The following is an 18,070-nucleotide window of genomic DNA, read 5'->3' on the forward strand; positions in this document are numbered from 1 at the left end:
TAAAAAATTAACTAAATTTAAAAACAAGTAAAATTTTATATAATATAAAAATTATAAACTGAATATAAAATAAACTGATTCAAATATATTTATTCAAAAGTAATTTCTGACAGTTCTATCTATCTATCCAACATTAATATCAATGACAATAACTCTACTACGTTATATATATAATAGTTCTCATACAAAATTTTTAATATCGTAATAAAAACGTATTATTTTGAAGTATTAAAGTGTTTTATATTTGTATTTTATAATCAATGATTTATATATCTTTAAAAGGTGTTTTTTCAAACAATATAGAGTAATGCTTTTAATTTTATTTAACTTTTGACATTTCTCAAGTTTAGTCTTAATCTTATTCCACGTAAACACGTCTATGGAAATTTATATAATTCAATAATAATAACACGATATCATAAAATTTTGTCAAAATGTTTAAAAAATTTAAAGATAAACTCGCAGAAGAAATGAAACAATCGCCTGCCAGACTACAAGCAAGCATGCAACAACTAGCACAGGTTTGACATTTCATTTAAAATTAAAACAAATTATATATAATATTTTAAAATTTACTTTATAAAACTAAATTAGTATATTTTTATTAAAAATAATTGTTTTTTAATAACTATATATACAAAATGTATTTTTATAAAAATATAAAAAAATTTATTATTTTATTAATGTAATCAAAATAAAATTTACATGTACATATATTTTACATATTAAAAAATGTATTTAATTTAGGCAGTTGTATCACCTGCTTTGTCCAATAGTTCGGTACAAGAATTATCTGCATCTAATGACAATTTTAGTTTAACAGAAGAAGGAGATGGTAAATTTTAATGTATTTATTTATTTTTTTAATTTAAACAAATTTTTATAAAAATTAATTGATTTACAGAAACTCCTAAAAATAGTCCTGTCAAACATGGCTTTCAAAATGTGGATTTAATATCACCTATATCAAATTCCATAGGTATCTCAAGAAGATCATCAATTAGTAGTATCACTAGTGATACTTCATCTCTTTTTCCAATTTATGAAAGTCCTGCTAATTTATATCATTTACAGGTACTATAAAATCTTTAATCATAAAAGTAATAATTTAAAAGATGATTATAATATTTAATATTTAATATTTAATATATTAAATGTAATTGTAATTAATTATTAATTTTTTTTTGTAGTCTGATATGGATCAATCTGCTAGTGAAATAGATGAAAATATAAATTCACAATTAGACAAAGTTACAAAAGATCAGATATATTCAGCATATCGAAAAGTACAAGCAAAATATCATAAATATCGTGGAAGATATACTGATTTAGCAACACATTATAAGGAATTAGAAAGGATAAAAAGCAAATTAGAATCTGTTTTAGTAGAAACTCAAGATAAAGTATTAAGAAGAATAGCTGATTTAAAAGAACAATGTCAGTTAGAACAACAAGCAAAAGCTCATTTAGAAGAAGCATTGAGAAATGATATTGAAGAAAAAGATCATATAATTAATACATTAAATACAAAGGTAGTATTAAAAAAAATTAATAATTATTATATACCAAATTGTAATACTACATTCATTGCAGATTAAACTTTTGCAAACAACTGGACCAAATTTAGAAGCATTATCAGATACTGATCATAAAACAAATTTAAAGGATAATCTTATTGATCTAAGTACTGGATCATCAATTTCTGATGATCCAGTCAATACTTTATTAGTCGAAAATACACAGTTAAAAGATAAATTAAAAAAATTAGAAAATGTTGTTCTCAAATATAAGGAATCTTTGAAACGAAATAAAGAAAAATTTACTGAAGTATTAACAGAAAAAAATACATTAGAATCTGACTATGAAACATTAAAAATTTCATATGCAGAGAAAAATAAAGAATTAAATTATGCATGTACAGAAATTAAAAATTTAACAGATCAAATGGCTATTTTAAAAAAACGTGAAGAAGAATCTGTAATATCCTTAGCTGAAAATAAACTTTCAATACATAGAGAATTGGAAGATAAAGAAGAACAAATTAAAAAACTACAATTAGATTTGAAACATATGACAGAATCCAAAGAAGATTTAACTGAAATCATTAACAAATATAAACTTGAATTAGAAAAATTAAAACTATCATATAATATTCAAAATTCAGATTCAGAAAAAAAGGAAATTATACAAGATATTTCGAATGGAAAATCGGAAACTTTAAAATCAGTAGAACAAGAAATGCAACAAAAATTAATTAATTTGGAGGAAAAAATGGGCTTAAAATATCATGAAGAAGATTGTAATAAAGAAAATTTAGAAAAAAGCACAAAAGTATATGAAACCGAAATATGTCAAAATTTAAAATCTAAATTAGATGAAAAAGAAATTGAACTTCAAGAGATGAAAAATAAATTAGAAGAATTACAAAAACTTAATAAAAAATATCAAATGGATAAAGAAGATTTGTATATTGAATTTTCAAATCACAAACTAAAATGTACAGAACTTCAAAATGAACAAGATGCACAAAGAATTATTGCTGAAGAAAAAACAAAAGAAGCAGAAACAACAATTGAAAAATTACAAGCCACTATACAAAGTCTTGATAAAGAATTAGAAAATATGAGAAATGCTTTAATTGATAGAGATAAAGTATGTGAAAATTATAATGCTAAAATACATGAATATACAACAATGTTGGAAAAAATGAAAGAAAAATTATTAATTCAAGAAGCAGAAATGAAAATTCTTAAAGAAAAAATACAGGACAATACAGAAATAATTAAATTGAATGAATTAGATGAATTAGAAAATAAAAACACTGAATTATTAGGAATATATAAAGAACTTCAATCTTGTAAATCTACTATTTCTGATCTTAACAATAGACTTGAAACAAATAATTCTAATATTGATTTACTTTATGAAGAAAAAAATAATTTAATTAGAAATATTTTAAATTATAAAATTTTTGCTAAAAAATTAAAAGAAGATAACATGTATATTAAAAATAATGCAATGAAATATTTTACAGAAATTAATAATGAAATTTCTATCTTAAAAAGTGAATTTGATGTTTTTTTAAAAACAAATAATATTGTTCAAAATAATATAGATTTCCAAATTAAATTGAAAGAATTTGAAGAACTTAAACAAAAATATGATCAATTACAAGCTGAGTTAAAAGATACTATATGTTTAAAATCTAATTTAGAAATAAATTTGGAAAAATATAATAAGCAATTAAATGATATGTCCATAAAAATGGCACAACAATGCGAAATTGATTTAAAAAATCGTAAACTTATAGCTGAAATTGATAATCTCAATTTCAAATTATATGATTTAAGAAATTTACCCGAACAACTAAAATTATTAATGATAGAATCTAAATCTCTACAAGAAGAACTTAATAATGTCAATAGTATGAATCAATTACTTTCAAATGAAATATATGATTTAAAAAATCAACTTGAGGAGGCAAATAATACTGTAAAAAAATTAGAAGAATTAGAACAGAAATATATAGAAACAACAAAAACAGTTACATTACTAAAATCTGAAAATTCTAATTGCAATAAATTAGAAGAAAAAATAAATACTTTACAATTAGAAATTAAAGTTTTACATGAAAATTTACTTGAAAAAGAAGTAAAAATAAATACTTTAAATGAGGAATTGGAAAATAAAGAAAGTTGTTTAATTAATTTAAGAATTAAAGATGAAAATCATGTAAAATTAATTGAAAAACATGAAAAAGATATTATTGAACTTACAAATTCAAATAAAACTATCCAAAACAAAGTTTGTCAATTAAAAAAATTAAAAACTATCAAACAACAACAAGATATTACAATTCAAAATTTAAATGATGAAATTAATGAAATAAAAACTTTAAATATTAAATTATTAGAACAAATAAAAACATCAGAAAATGAAATGAATATGTTAAAATCTGAAAACTGCCAAATAGAAATACTAAGAAATAATAATGCAACTATTAATTTTGAATTAGAACAATTAAAATTAATTCAAAATGAAATGAATTTAGAAAATAAAAATTTAAAAGATAAACAAAACGAATTTTTAAAGTATAATCAAGAATTAAGTGAATCTAATGAAAAATTAAAAGAAAAAATTACAAATTACGAAAAATATAATCAACAATTACAAAATGAAAATAAACAATTACAAAAAGAAATTGAATCACATAAAATTTCTTTAAGTGAACAAAAACAGCACATAGAAAACTTGAAAAATCAAATTGTATTATTAAATTCGGAATTACAATGTAACAGTGAAAAATTGAATTTTCAAATCAAGGAATTAACATCACATAAAAAAAAAATAGAAGAAACTAAAGAATATCTAACAAAAGAAAATGAAAATTTACATAATGAAATATATAAGTTAAATTTAGCTTTAAAAAATAATAATGAAATAGAAGAAAAAAATAAAGAACTTTTAATGAAATTAGAATTTTTAAACAAAGAAGTTAAAAGATTAAAAGTTGTTGAAGAAGAAATTAATAATTTAAACTTAGAAATAAACAATTTAAATATAGTAAAAGCTAATTTAGAAGAGATACAATCTCAAAATAATGAATTAATTATTGAAAACTTATCTTTGAAAAATAAAACTACAGAATTAGAAAATGTAAATACAAAACTTCAATCTTATGTAAATAATTTAGAATCTAAGGTTTCCAATTTAAATCAAATAGAATGTGAAAATAATGAATTAAAAAGTAAACTTGATACATTAAAAACTACAAATAAAGAATTATTATTTGAAATAAAAAATGAAAATATAGAAAAGAAACAATTAACTAAAGAAATAGATGAATTAAAAGTTACAGTAGATGAAAAAGTAGCAGAATTAAAATTATTAGATACAAAAAATATGGAATTATTAAAAGAAATTGAAAGATTAAAATTTTCAACTACTGAAGAAGAAACAATAGCAGAAACAAAAAAATCGACAATTACAGTCAAACATTTAAAAGAAACAATTACTGAGTTACAAAATGAAATAAAAGTTCTTAGAGAATCAAATATTGGATTGAACAATGAAATAAAAAATATAAATAGTAATAAAGTTGTAGATGACTTTTCCATACAAAAAAATGATAAATTGGAAGAAGAAAATAAAAAATTAGAAGCACAACTAGATGAAGCATTAATAACATTCCAAGCAAAAGAACTAGAAATGCAATTTATTAGTAATGAATTGAAAAATCAAGTAGATAACTTGAAACAAGAATTAAAAATAAATGAAGAAGAACAAAGTATGAGATTAAAACAATTGGTTAAAGAATTTCAAGCACAATTGCATGATAAGGAAGAAGAACTACATGCTGCCTTAGAAAAACGATTTGGTAAATTAAACATTCATTCTATAAATTTATTCTATATTCAAAATTATTTTTTTAATTATCTAATTAATAAGAATTCTATAATAATGATAAATAAATTATATAATTAATATAATTATAATTATATAAAATTATTAATATACAATTATTAAATTATATAATTTAATAATTGTATATAATTAAATAAATATTAGATTACTTTATTACATTATAAGTAATAACATAAATAATAATATATTTTTTATTTAGATCGTCAACAAAATTATGAATCAAATCTTATACAACAATATAAAGAACAATTAAAAGATTTTCAAATAGAATTAACAGCTAAATCTGAACAAATTGAGAATTTAATTTTAGAAAATAAAAATTTGATGTCACAAAAAGCAAAAGATATAAATCAATTAATGGAAAAGATTACAATAATGAAGAAAGATCATACAGATGAAATTAAAGAAATAGAAAAAAAATGGAAATCAATTATACAACAAAAAACTAATATATTGGAAGCAAAACATGAGGAAGAAATTAATGAATTAACGCGAGAATGGCGAAATGAAAGAAGGGTTGGTTGAAATAAAATAATAAAAATATATAATATTTTATAATATCATATTTTATATTTTACATTTTATCCACTTTAAAATTTCTTTTGTTTTCTATTATTTATTTCAATTTTCAATTTATTTCATATATTATTTTTTTAATTTTCTATAACTTTATTTATATTTTTATTTATTTTTATTTATTTTTTTCAGCCTGATATACAAACTGATTTAGTTGATAAGGTAAAATCTTTTACTCAATTTGTTTCATTCAACTCAATTAATTATATTTTAATATTATATTGTTTCTTAATATATAATTTAATTAAAATGAGTAAAAAATTAATTAAAAATGAAATTTTATTTAGGAATTAGAGAGCACTTCACGAGTTGCAATGGCAGCTGTACAATCAAATACTGGTTCTTTCCACACACTTCAACAAACTCTAACAGCTCAAAGACGAGAATTAACCGAACTTCGAAAATTAATGAAGTTAAGACATGATACATTAGAAGATTCAACAGAAATTGAATACCTCAGAAACATTTTATTTGAATACATGATGGGAAGAGAAACAATGGTGCTTGCTAGAGTGATTGCTGCAGTTGTTAAATTTGATCAAGAACAAACAGCAAAAATACTTAAAAAAGAAGAAGATAAGATGACATTGGTAACAAAATTTTAAAATAAATCAATTTAAAAAACATTAATCTAAAACTTTATTTTTTGAAAAAATATATTAAATTCAATAAAAACAAATTATTTTTAATAAATATTTAAATAAAATTTAAAAAAAATTTTTTTATCGATTTTAATGAATATAACATATTCTAAAAATTTAATGTAAACTTTGATAAATATCTTATATGTAATATTTTCTTATTTTAAATTCTAATATTTTGATGTTTCAGCTTGGTTCTCTAGGTCTCACATAGTGCAAAATACTTTATTTATCTTTAAAAATTGTGTAAGTACTTTTGTATATTAGGTTGTAAGTATCTTGTATTTATTTATGGAATATATATTTTAAAAAGATCTATTCCATCAATATTATAAATGTTAAAGGAAAATATTGTAAAAAATTTTACACAATTTACAGGTAAAAACAATTAAATATAATTACTTTGCTTCTTATTATATTTTATATATATATATATAAAATTTTATTAAAATAGAATTATAAATATTAATTGTTCATCAATAAGCATGCTATTACTTATTATAACTTTTATAACCATTTATAATAGAATAAAAAATTATTGTTATAAAGTTGTTATAACTTATAAATATTTTTTTTCTTATAATTTTTTATATAAAATACAAACATGTTAAAAGTATAGTATTTTATTTATATAGTATATAATATTTTATAAATAGTTTAATTTGATTTAATTTAATTTTATTATAAATAAGAATATCTTTAAAAATAATACTTGTATTGTACATAAATTATGTAATTAATAAATATTAATAAAGTTAATTTAAAAATTAATAATAATAAATTTAATATTAATTTTATTATTACAATTTTTTTTATAATTTTTAGAATATATATTATATTATACACTATATACATACTATTCTAATTAGATATTTTGTATTCTTGCTTTAAAATAATCTACTTGGTCAGAAACTGGGATTGACTTTTCAAAAAAAGTATTCTCATTTCCATTAGATGTAAATAGATATGTACCTTTTTTCCCTAAAAGTAGTCTCAAGGCTTTATTTCTTTTTGATAATTTTTCATAATATTCTATACCACCTCTAATATATTTATCATTAAGTGTAGCCATTTTCTCATTGAGTTGAAGTTCTCTATAATAATCATGTGCACAATTTGATAATAACCAAAGAAAACCACTTGTAAATGTAGCAATACTCATACAAAAAATATTTTTGCCTCTTTGTTTCTTGGTAACTTTTAATACTGAATGCAGTATTTCATATATTATTATTCCTATTATAGTATTTAAAGATATATTAACTATTTTATATGTCAAATCATTTTCTGTAACTGTTAAAATTTTGCGAGCCATTAAAAATTTTTGGGCATCTTTTGAAAGTATTAAAGATCTTTGAAATTCTTTATTAATTTCTGGATTCCAATTAACTTGTATATTTCGAAATGTTATGGCTTGTTCTGACATATTTTCAATATCATCATATTCAAAATTTACTGGAATTCCAATTATAGCACCATATTTTGAATTTGTTGTTCCAGCATGAAACATATTTATATCATAAACATTAAACAGTTTAATTTTTTCACTTGTTGATTTTGGTATATGTAAATCATTTATTACTTCTTGAAATTTTTGTTGAATATCTTTTCGAACTGGTATTTCATTATTATTAAAACTATTATATAATTTGACAAAATTAATAATTTTATATTATAAAATTCTTAATATTTTTTTATATTTTTTTATACTTACTCATATCTACTTCTAAATTTCCTATAATAATCTAAAAACCAAACTTGTGGAAGTGTTTGTGCAGATACAACAGCAGATACTATAGCAACTTCTAAAAATATTTTCATTATAAAATAATTGATCTTTCACAGATTCTGAAATAAAGAAAATGAAATAAATATTGATTTATAAATAAAAAAAAAAGAAATATATAATATATAATAAATTTGTAATTTTAACAAAACCTTAGAATTAATTTTTATCTTATTTGTATTTAATATAACCTAAATATGTATAATGTAAAATTTTATGCAACATTACATAATATATATAAAATAACAATTGATATAATAATAGAATATCTATAAAAGCTACAATATAATTTTTATAAAATATGCATAATAAAGTTCAAAACAATTCGAATACGCATAATTTGAATTCAGTTACAAAATAATTCTTACATCATGATATAACAATTATATCATTTACATTTTAATTTTTGTTGACAATTATAAATAAAAATTAGAAATTTATAAAGAAAATTTGTGTCTTCATAATCATATAAATATTTAAATAACAAATAAAAAATATTTAAATAAATTTTAACATGTTAATAACGTACTGTATGCATATTATATTCACATTAATTATATTATAGAAACTATTAAATAATGAAACTTTAATTTAATTTCATATGTAAATCATACATATATTAACGTTGCTTACTTGTATTATTTTGAATGTTTATAATTCAATAACAAGAACTGTTATATATTCAATACAAATATGAATTTACTAATAATTCCGTTATCAATAAAAAAAATTTAAACATGAATCTCAAGAACAGTTTGTTTTCTATGCTATTCAGTTTATGTTTCTTCGAGATGGATACCGGTACGTGTGTTATTTCACAATCTACAAGTGCACAACGAAAGTTTTACCAATGGGTACTCAAATGGATAAATGGACTACATGCACATATTGATGAAGAAATGCGCGATATTCGACATTCTACAAAACTAGATGTATCAATATTAGCTACCTTTTTACAAGCGATCGGATTTAAATTGCTTTCATTTGAAAAGTATAATGATCCACTTATCTTTAAAAAAAATGAAAATAATATGAAAACAGAACCTGAACAAGGAATTCTTAAAGTTGCAATCGAATGTGATATATCAAACATGAAAGCAGTATTAGAATTAGGAGGAATTACATGTCAATGTCCTAATTCTGATCACATTAAGGATGCATCTTTTTGGACAATTAGTGGTACCGAACCTACTGGAAGTATCGTATGTTTTTAAAATATTTATTATAATTTTGATTTAATTTAATTTAATTTAATTATTATCTAAAAAAAATTTCACATTTGAAAATCAGTATTAATGAAATTAAATTATAAATTTATAACAATAAAACAAATTTTAAAATTAGAAAATTTTAAAATATCTTAATATTTTTTTCAGGATAATATTGCACAAAAAGTAGAAGAAACTGGTAGTAATTTATTACCTCGTTTATCAAAAGATGTTACACGAGTTTTGCGTGATGTATCATATAAATTATTTGATACAATCGTATACGAACCGGATGTTAATCGTAATACAGATATAAATTTAAATAATTCACGCACAAGTAATATATTTTGCGAACGAAGAACTACACAGGATACTTCAAAAAAAAATGTTACACGAAGTCATACACAACCGGAAATATGTTTTCGTACAAACAATATCAATTTAAATGTAAATATTTCATTTATGACATTAAAATTTTTTTTTACTAATAATTTTGCAATATTAGAGTATTTCTGAGGATCAAAGTAAGAATATGAATCTCGAATCATCTGTAAGTCACACTACTTCTCAAAAAGGACCTACTCTTCAACGTCAAAAAACATGGGATATTGAAACCGGAAGTTTAGATGGAGAACCACGACCATCGCCACCAAAACTTACAAGTTCTCCTGCTATACTTACTGAATTATCTAAATCTTTAGGACAAATTTCCTTACAGAGTGAAATTGAGAATCCGAAAAATGTGACTGAATATATTTTAAGAGCACAACAAAACTTAGAAAAAGCTCTTAATGTTTTATTAATCAATAAACCGAAGACATCGATCGATTTATCGCCTTTTCAAGGTGATTATAATATATTAGATAAATATAATTTGGAAACTCTTTTAGATTCTTTTTAGATAATTATTAATAGATTTGTTTATCTTTATATTAGATAATGATGCTACATCTGTAAAATCAGCACCGGCAAATACAGCTGCTATTATTAGTCCTTACAAATCAACTCGACCAAATTCAAATATCAAATCTTTGTCAAAATTAAGCCACGAGCAAAAAATAATTTCGGGAAATTTACAAACCTCAAAAATTCAACCAACGCTTTCTAAACCTCTTACCCGAAGAAATTTAAAACTTGAACAAGAGAATTCAAAATCCAAGGTTCGCCGTAATAGTTTTTATATTCCCTCACCTGCTAATTCTAATACTTCATTGCTAAAACCTTCAGACGCAGGAAAAAAGTTTTTAGAAAATGGAAGATACAGCATGAGTAAAATAAATCTTACAATCAATTCTGATCTATCGAATAGGTATAAATAATGTTATTTATTTATATGAAAATTAATGATAGTTTAAGTTAAGCCGTATATCCTATTTTTTAAATTGCAGAAATTTAATAAGAACAAAAAAATTTACATCTCCCGAGCAAAAAAATAGTGCTTCATCAAATTTGGAAACGTTCAATACAACGAATAATCGTATTTCGATGATTAAACCACCTACAAAAATTTCAAAAACAACACCTATTAAAATGAAAACAACACCTATTAAAGTAAAATCAATAAAATCGACAAACATAAATTCAGGAACTATAAAAAAATAAAATTAAAAAAAATCAAGAGTTAGTCTTATGAAAAAATAAATTCTTTTTTTTTCATTTATATTATTTAATCAATAGATAAGTTTAATTTTATATTTACATTATTTTAAACGAAGATTTATTCAGATATTTTATTACTTTAGAATATTTAATTATTTTATAATATCTAAAAATATATATTGTTTCAAATAATTCAAGTATTTTATTTTTTAAAAAGAAATACTTTTTTATACAAAGTAATTATTATCTGAAGTTTGAATGAATTATTAAATACTTTGAAAATGGCGGGCTTAAACATGCCATTTTGAAATATTTTAGATTACTTAGAATGTCACAATTATATACTAGTTGATTCAGAAGTTTGATTCGGCATTCGAAATATATGTATATATTAGAACTTTCATGTGATGCATTTAACATATAAATTTATAAACAAAAATTAATAACAAATAATTACAAAAAGCATATAAAGAAATCATTCTGATCGATAGTGATTTTTTGAAACTTTGTTTTTTTATTTGAATATTCTCTATATTGTGTTATCGAAAAATATTTGGTATATTTCTATGTCAGCACTGTAGTTGGACAATTGTGATTGGAGCATGCGCTGATATTCGTTTCTTTAGCTCTGAACGTGAGGTCGGCAGTAATCATTGTTCATGATTAGTTACATTACTGTGTAAGATTGTAGTGGCATGCTTTTCAAGAGATTTCGTGATATATGTATCGTGTGCGCGTATTGATGTTATATTTAAATGCGCGGGATATTGAGACAAACTTTATACATAACATTTATTCTTTTTTTGATTGATCAATCGAAGAACTTTCTAACAAAAGCTTCTACTTGCTTATAAGACACTACGAAATTACATTTGTATACATATATATCATATATATATACATACACATACATTTGTGCATGTGTATATACATACATGGTATCGTGTTTCATCGTTTCACGTTATACCCAATACTGGATACAAATATTTTTCAAGAATGATAGGCGTGTCAGTATATCAGGTATGTAAAGTAAATAAAAATAATATTATATTGTTAGATGATATTACATTGTAATGAGTATACTACGATCTATGTTAGGAAAGAGTTATAATTATTACAACTAAATCAAACATCTGGATAGTTGTATGATTACAGGTGCATTATTTCATATGAAGTTTTTAAATCTATTTTATAATTTATATATATTAGTAATTTTAATGATTTAAATAAGACAATATATTTTAATCTTATATCGCGAAATTTTCGTTCATGGCAGCAAGTCGACATAATGGCGTCAATGCTCCCTTCGACTATAGATAACTGGATCTTACATTCCCTACCTTGCATGTCGCAATAAAACATTAAACGTGCCACGTGACCTTCTTCAATCACGCGGTATGTTCTAAAAGCCGGATTTGAACCTGCGCCTTGTAAAAGTTTTATTTCAATATATGACAAGTGGAAGAATAATCTGAAGATAAAATATTTGTAAATAATGCATATAGTAATGTTATACTTCATGTTTACAATATTAGATACAACAATAGTAACTTTATACTTATATTGAAATTTTTTGCGATAAAATATCAAATATTAATATGTCATTTTGAATTAAATATAAAATTATGTGTTGGAATTTATAATAATTTCATAAATGATTGATGATGATTTATTATTTACAGTAATATATTTTAATATTATATATATTATAATATATATATACTATAATATACTATAATATATTTTAATATTATAATATATATAATATATATTTTAATATTATAATATATAATACTAAAATATATAAGGTTATACTATATAACTATAAGAATATACTATATAACTATAAGAATATTATATAAGTATTATAGTTTTTATTAAATAATTATATTTATATATATTATATAAAAATTATTGAATATAAAAATAAATATGTTCATGATAATGATGATATTATAATTATAATAATTCAATTTAGATTAATATTTTATTTCCAATAATTATATATTTTAAAAAATAACTTTACTTAATAATAATATTTTTAAAAATATATTGCTATTTAATTTATTTATATTATCAATATATTATATGTTATATTAAAAAAGGTTTTTTTTTCAGGCAAATGTATGCTAGCATTAATAGCATATTATCAACGCACCTGTTGCAGTTAAAGAATTAAAGAAGAAGTAGGCTTCAAAACTTACTTAAGATCCTGGGTGTGATTCTATTACATCTGACATAAAATGGCAGAGGAGTGCAATGATGTTAAATCTGCTGGTCCATCTTCACCAAGAAGTCCACAAAATAATAGTACAGGAGGAAAAAGCAGTCCTCATTCACCTAGACAACCAAGGCGTGTGAAGCTAACACAACAGCAATTGGACAGCATGACAAAGGACGAGCTAGCAGCCAAGTGGCATGAACAGGACTTATATGTGGAGTGTCTAGAGGCGCAGGCGGCAGCCCAGGAAGGTACTGAGATCACTTGAGTGAGACCATCTCACTCACCACATTTCTTAAGCGAATTTATGAATGCCAGAACACAACGGTCTCTTGTATGAAACAAGACTCTTATAGGGACGTTAAGATTAGGGATTAAGCATATTATTAGTACTGTGTTTAGGATAATAATAACAATTAATAATAATAATAATAATAATAAAAATAAGTTTTTTATAAGTTCTAAAATTGAAAATTTTTCATTAAATAAGTAATATAATAATATAGATGAAATTTTTTAAAAATATTTTTTATGATATCTATAAATAAATTATAGTTGTAGAAAATTTATGTATATATAAAGTAACATGCTATATATAAAGCATTGAATAGATCAATTTGGTAATAGACTCTAGATAAAGGCTAGTGATATAGTAATATTGTAATATTTTGAAAACTACATTTGTGATGTGTAGTGTGGGCAATTAAATTAATGCCAATATGTACAGTGTTTGAAATTTTTTTGGTGAGCAGAAGTGATGTGCGGTCATGTACACTGCATATACAAAAAATTTAATATAATATTATGCAAGTAATGCATAATTTTATTATTTGGTGTTAAGTTGCGCTATTATTGATATTAAAAATCACTTAATGCTAAAAGCAAAGTGCATATTGAAAAAAGTGATATTGTGTGACAAGAAGAGATGACAATTTTCTGAATGTGTTCACTATAAATATATATAAATCATTTCTTTTACTCTAAACACACACAGCTTACTGTTGATATGACCTCTTAAGTGACCGTGCAGTGTGCCACGTATAATTCTACAGTGTAGTAAAACACACTGCCAGATGCAGGACAGTGCGTGTGTGTTTGTGTGTACATTGGATATCGAGTTTCCACTTTGCGAGGATTGAATGAAATACAACATCCTTGCTGGCTTTGAATATACCACTCAGAAGAGTAAAAACAGAGGTCCTATGTCATCCTTTGGCCCACAAAACTCTGTGCCAGGGGTGCGTGAATCTAAGTCTTGGTGAAGTACGAAACCTTTAATTGATGCAGTTATGATCTGAAATTCCAGCTGCTTTTTCCAATCCTAACAATTCTTATCCCAATCTACAATCTTTAATATCATTTTATATATATAGATATATCTGATAAAATTGAACAATTTTAATTATGTTCCTAGACAAACCATCCCTGTTTATTCCCATTATGAACGCAATTCATGCATGCATTTGTACCTGCACCATAACTTCCTGATGTCCAATCTGAAAAAAATACAAACCTGATCAAATAAGGCCAGGAGGTCATCTTGTGACAACATCTGTGTCTGCAACAAATAGTCTATCTATTTTCATGGAAGAAAAATAACGTCCACTCTTGGTCTCGGTGGAAGCACAGAGAATCTCACAAATGGCACGATGCAACGACTCCAAACTCAAAGTATGCGCTAATTAAAAATGTCAGTTGTCAGGCAATCAATGTCACATACATATAAGAACATATTTTGTTTATGCGCACTTAGGGCAAAACAGTATGTAGTAGATTTTCACCACTATGCTTTATTTCACCAAGAATATACAATTGTGAAGTATCAAAAAAAAGAAAGCTGTACAGAGTAGTCTGTACTATTATTCTAAATGTACATATATTTTAAGGTTTCAAGCTCTCTATGTGTCTCATAAATTTGCATATTTTGCTATTAATTAAATAAATTATTAAAAATGAAAGATACATTAAAAAAAATAATATAAAAGAAATTTTAAATTAGTAACTAGTTATAAAAATACAATTAAAATTTTTGATTAAATATTATTAATTTCATAAACTAATAAAATCATAAAAAATAAAATTATAAAAATATTTTAAGTTAAAGTTATATTTTAAATTAAACAGATATATCTTCTTCAAATTCGAATAATAAATCAATAATTTTTTTTAAGATTTTATATGTCAACATATTTTTATATCTATTCATTATGATTAAATTATACATATATTTATGTACAATTTAATTTTATACTAATAATGATTAGAATAAATATAAAACAAATTAACGAAACACATAGATAGCTTTAAACAATAAAGTTTCAATTAAAAAAGAAAATGATATAACTATTTTTTTAGGTGACCTATCTTCATTGAGAGAATCTGAAAGCAAATACAGGCAACAACATGCAGAAGCATCTCATAGAGAGAAGATTTTAGTTAGGAGACTTGCTTCTAAAGAACAAGAATTACAAGAATATATTGTATGTAAATTTTATAGTTTTTTATAGATAAAATTTAATAGATGAAATCGGAAATTTTAATATATAATTTTTTTTTTTTTTTTAGAATCAAATTGCCGAAATGAAAGCTGCTCATGCTCCGTCCGCTGTGGCATTAAGATCTGCTCTACTAGATCCTGCTGTTAATATTTTAATTCAGAAATTAAGACAAGAACTTGTTACAACTAAAGCTAAATTAGAGGACACTCAGAATGAACTTAGTGCCTGGAAATTTACACCTGATAGGTAAATAATAATTTACATTTTCTAATAGAAATAAATAATAAATTGAGATTTGTAATATTTTCATATATTAATTTTATAGCAATACAGGTAAAAGATTAATGGCAAAATGTAGATTATTATATCAAGAAAATGAAGAATTAGGTCGTATGATTGCTAGTGGACGAATTGCTAAATTAGAAGGAGATCTTGCACTTCAAAGAAGTTTTAGTGAAGAAATGAAAAAATCACAATCAGGTTTTTATATTTTTTATATTTTTTTTATTCATATATTAAATATGTTATGTTTAAATTAATATTTTTTTATGGTATTTTTTTTACAGAATTGGATGAATTTTTACAAGATTTAGACGAAGATGTTGAAGGAATGCAGAGCACAATTTATTTCTTACAACAAGAATTACGTAAAGCTCGTGAATCAGTAACATTATTACAACAAGAAAATGCAGCATTGAAAGCAAATTCAAGTGAAAATAATTTAACAAATGGTTTGTCTCCTCATACACCACCAATTAAAAAAGAGGAATCAGAGGAAAATTCAATTCCAGAAACAAAGACTTTAAAATCTATAGAAGATAGTGATGTGTGCAAAGGTGCTAGGACTCCACCGTTGTCATCGCAACGATCGCCGTGTGAGTTTTCAAATACTGAAAGAACAGAACGGATTGAACGAAAACCTAATCAAGCGGATCATAATGATGAAAGCTCAAGTGATTCAGCTGCTTTGATAATCAAAGTTGAAAATGAGGAATTAAGTGATAGGGAAGAAGAACATGAAGAAAATCGAAATAATAAAAGGATATTACGAAGCAAAAGTCATAATAGAAATAACAATAAAACTAATGGTGAAGAGATGCTAACTAGAATAACTAGGGGTAGGGATAGGACCAAAAGGGACAAAAGTGCACCAGGTAGTGACGATGAAAGGACACATAAAAAAAAGAGAAGAGAGAGTATTCTTTCTCTTGATTATAATGAAGCTGATGATGATGCGTTAGTTTTAACTAATGGTGAGACGCTTCAAAGCGATCCAGAATGAACAATTTTCTAGAACAATTTTATATACAAACACTTGTTATATACAAATAAGGCTTAACGTGACTTAATATACAACATAAGTTGAATATAATATTTCATATTTAAAAGTTATAATACACTCACATCACGATAAAATATTTCTAATAATTTTATATAATTTTTCGTAATATAAATTTGTAAATATTTCATATTTGAATATTTTGAAGTCACGTTAATGCCGAAAAAATTGCACTTGATTACATATGATAATATGTTCACAAAATAATGTGGCGTTGGAATAAAGGGGTAGATAGTTAAAACTATATTTCTTTTTTCTTGCAATGAAATCGCATTAAATTCTTCAATAAGTATTCGTTAAAAAAATGCTTCAATGTTTTTAATGGCTTTTTTGTAAATTCGTTGAAACATTGATAGTAGCTCATCTTGTTAGATTTTTTGAAACAATTATAAGGAATATAAATAACAATAAAATAAGAATTAGGGCTATGCCTTTTCTTTATTATGTAAATACACAAATGTTAATATCTGGTACACGACGACGCACATACATAGATTTATATATGATTATGTGCGCAATAATTTGTATGTATGTACTATTTTTTTCATTGTGACATGCGTGTCAAAATTCGTTATTACATAAAATGTGCTTTTAATTATGTATAATAAAATTGAGGTCTATTTGTTAGATTTATTAAATACCTGTAAATTATATGAAATATAAAACAACATTAATTTCAGTAAAACTTGTAGATTAATCTTTTAAATTAAAGAATATCATGATTATATTTTTTTTTCAAAGACAAATATAAAATATTTACATTATTATTTTATATTAT

General features: G+C 23.0%; 4 protein-coding genes across 10 annotated transcripts; 3 read left to right on the forward strand and 1 right to left on the reverse strand.

The window, feature by feature from the left end:
* The first annotated feature begins 124 nt into the window (after nucleotides 1-124).
* On the forward strand, nucleotides 125-6,867 carry LOC725689 (golgin subfamily A member 4). Its single transcript, XM_006566265.3, has 9 exons — nucleotides 125-521; nucleotides 748-835; nucleotides 905-1,074; nucleotides 1,191-1,532; nucleotides 1,594-5,377; nucleotides 5,624-5,940; nucleotides 6,133-6,162; nucleotides 6,288-6,590; nucleotides 6,832-6,867. Exons 1-9 carry the CDS (start codon nucleotides 435-437, stop codon nucleotides 6,853-6,855), a joined length of 5,145 nt encoding a protein of 1,714 aa, XP_006566328.3. The 5' UTR covers nucleotides 125-434; the 3' UTR covers nucleotides 6,856-6,867.
* A 595-nt stretch (nucleotides 6,868-7,462) lies between these two features.
* On the reverse strand, nucleotides 7,463-9,938 carry LOC113219136 (transmembrane protein 177). 5 transcript variants are annotated; one of them, XM_026444035.1, is made up of 3 exons: nucleotides 9,850-9,938; nucleotides 8,356-8,489; nucleotides 7,463-8,278 (listed from the first exon to the last, which is right to left on the reverse strand). In XM_026444035.1, the coding sequence occupies exons 2-3, from the start codon at nucleotides 8,460-8,462 to the stop codon at nucleotides 7,507-7,509; spliced, it is 879 nt and encodes a 292-aa protein (XP_026299820.1). In that variant the 5' UTR covers nucleotides 8,463-8,489; nucleotides 9,850-9,938; the 3' UTR covers nucleotides 7,463-7,506. The 5 variants fall into 5 exon arrangements, with proteins under 5 accessions (XP_026299820.1, XP_026299819.1, XP_026299817.1 ...); XM_026444034.1 differs by lacking the exon at nucleotides 9,850-9,938 and adding an exon at nucleotides 9,377-9,509; XM_026444032.1 differs by lacking the exon at nucleotides 9,850-9,938 and adding an exon at nucleotides 9,061-9,199.
* Nucleotides 9,178-11,479, forward strand: LOC725821 (uncharacterized). The gene is given in 5 exon segments (NM_001278706.1): nucleotides 9,178-9,629; nucleotides 9,804-10,082; nucleotides 10,141-10,480; nucleotides 10,572-10,944; nucleotides 11,024-11,479. Coding segments are annotated over 5 exon segments (1,644 nt in total). The 5' UTR covers nucleotides 9,178-9,191; the 3' UTR covers nucleotides 11,238-11,479.
* A 115-nt stretch (nucleotides 11,480-11,594) lies between these two features.
* Nucleotides 11,595-17,921, forward strand: LOC552833 (pre-mRNA-splicing regulator female-lethal(2)D). 3 transcript variants are annotated; one of them, XM_006566266.2, is made up of 6 exons: nucleotides 11,595-12,254; nucleotides 13,353-13,706; nucleotides 15,811-15,935; nucleotides 16,021-16,199; nucleotides 16,279-16,433; nucleotides 16,520-17,921. In XM_006566266.2, exons 2-6 carry the CDS (start codon nucleotides 13,478-13,480, stop codon nucleotides 17,233-17,235), a joined length of 1,404 nt encoding a protein of 467 aa, XP_006566329.1. In that variant the 5' UTR covers nucleotides 11,595-12,254; nucleotides 13,353-13,477; the 3' UTR covers nucleotides 17,236-17,921. The 3 variants fall into 3 exon arrangements, with proteins under 3 accessions (XP_006566329.1, XP_016770587.1, XP_026299815.1); XM_016915098.2 differs by lacking the exons at nucleotides 11,595-12,254; nucleotides 13,353-13,706 and adding exons at nucleotides 14,089-14,718; nucleotides 14,870-15,126; XM_026444030.1 differs by lacking the exons at nucleotides 11,595-12,254; nucleotides 13,353-13,706 and adding an exon at nucleotides 14,089-15,126.
* The last annotated feature ends 149 nt before the right edge of the window (nucleotides 17,922-18,070 follow it).

The sequence above is a fragment of the Apis mellifera genome, linkage group LG11 (assembly GCF_003254395.2).
Source record: "Apis mellifera strain DH4 linkage group LG11, Amel_HAv3.1, whole genome shotgun sequence".
Classification (NCBI taxonomy): Eukaryota; Metazoa; Arthropoda; class Insecta; order Hymenoptera; family Apidae; genus Apis; species Apis mellifera.

Bases quoted from the DNA above. Each gene is read 5' to 3' on its own strand.
- LOC725689 (XM_006566265.3), top strand. From the start codon at position 435: ATGTTTAAAAAATTTAAAGATAAACTCGCAGAAGAAATGAAACAATCG. The intron at 836-904 runs GTAAATTTTAAT...ATTGATTTACAG, and splicing joins TTTAACAGAAGAAGGAGATG to AAACTCCTAAAAATAGTCCT. The intron at 1,533-1,593 runs GTAGTATTAAAA...CATTCATTGCAG, and splicing joins TTAATACATTAAATACAAAG to ATTAAACTTTTGCAAACAAC.
- LOC113219136 (XM_026444035.1), bottom strand. From the start codon at position 8,462: ATGAAAATATTTTTAGAAGTTGCTATAGTATCTGCTGTTGTATCTGCA. The intron at 8,279-8,355 runs GTAAGTATAAAA...ATTATATAATAG, and splicing joins AAATTTAGAAGTAGATATGA to TTTTAATAATAATGAAATAC.
- LOC552833 (XM_006566266.2), top strand. From the start codon at position 13,478: ATGGCAGAGGAGTGCAATGATGTTAAATCTGCTGGTCCATCTTCACCA. The intron at 13,707-15,810 runs GTACTGAGATCA...CTATTTTTTTAG, and splicing joins GCAGGCGGCAGCCCAGGAAG to GTGACCTATCTTCATTGAGA. The intron at 16,200-16,278 runs GTAAATAATAAT...TTAATTTTATAG, and splicing joins TGGAAATTTACACCTGATAG to CAATACAGGTAAAAGATTAA.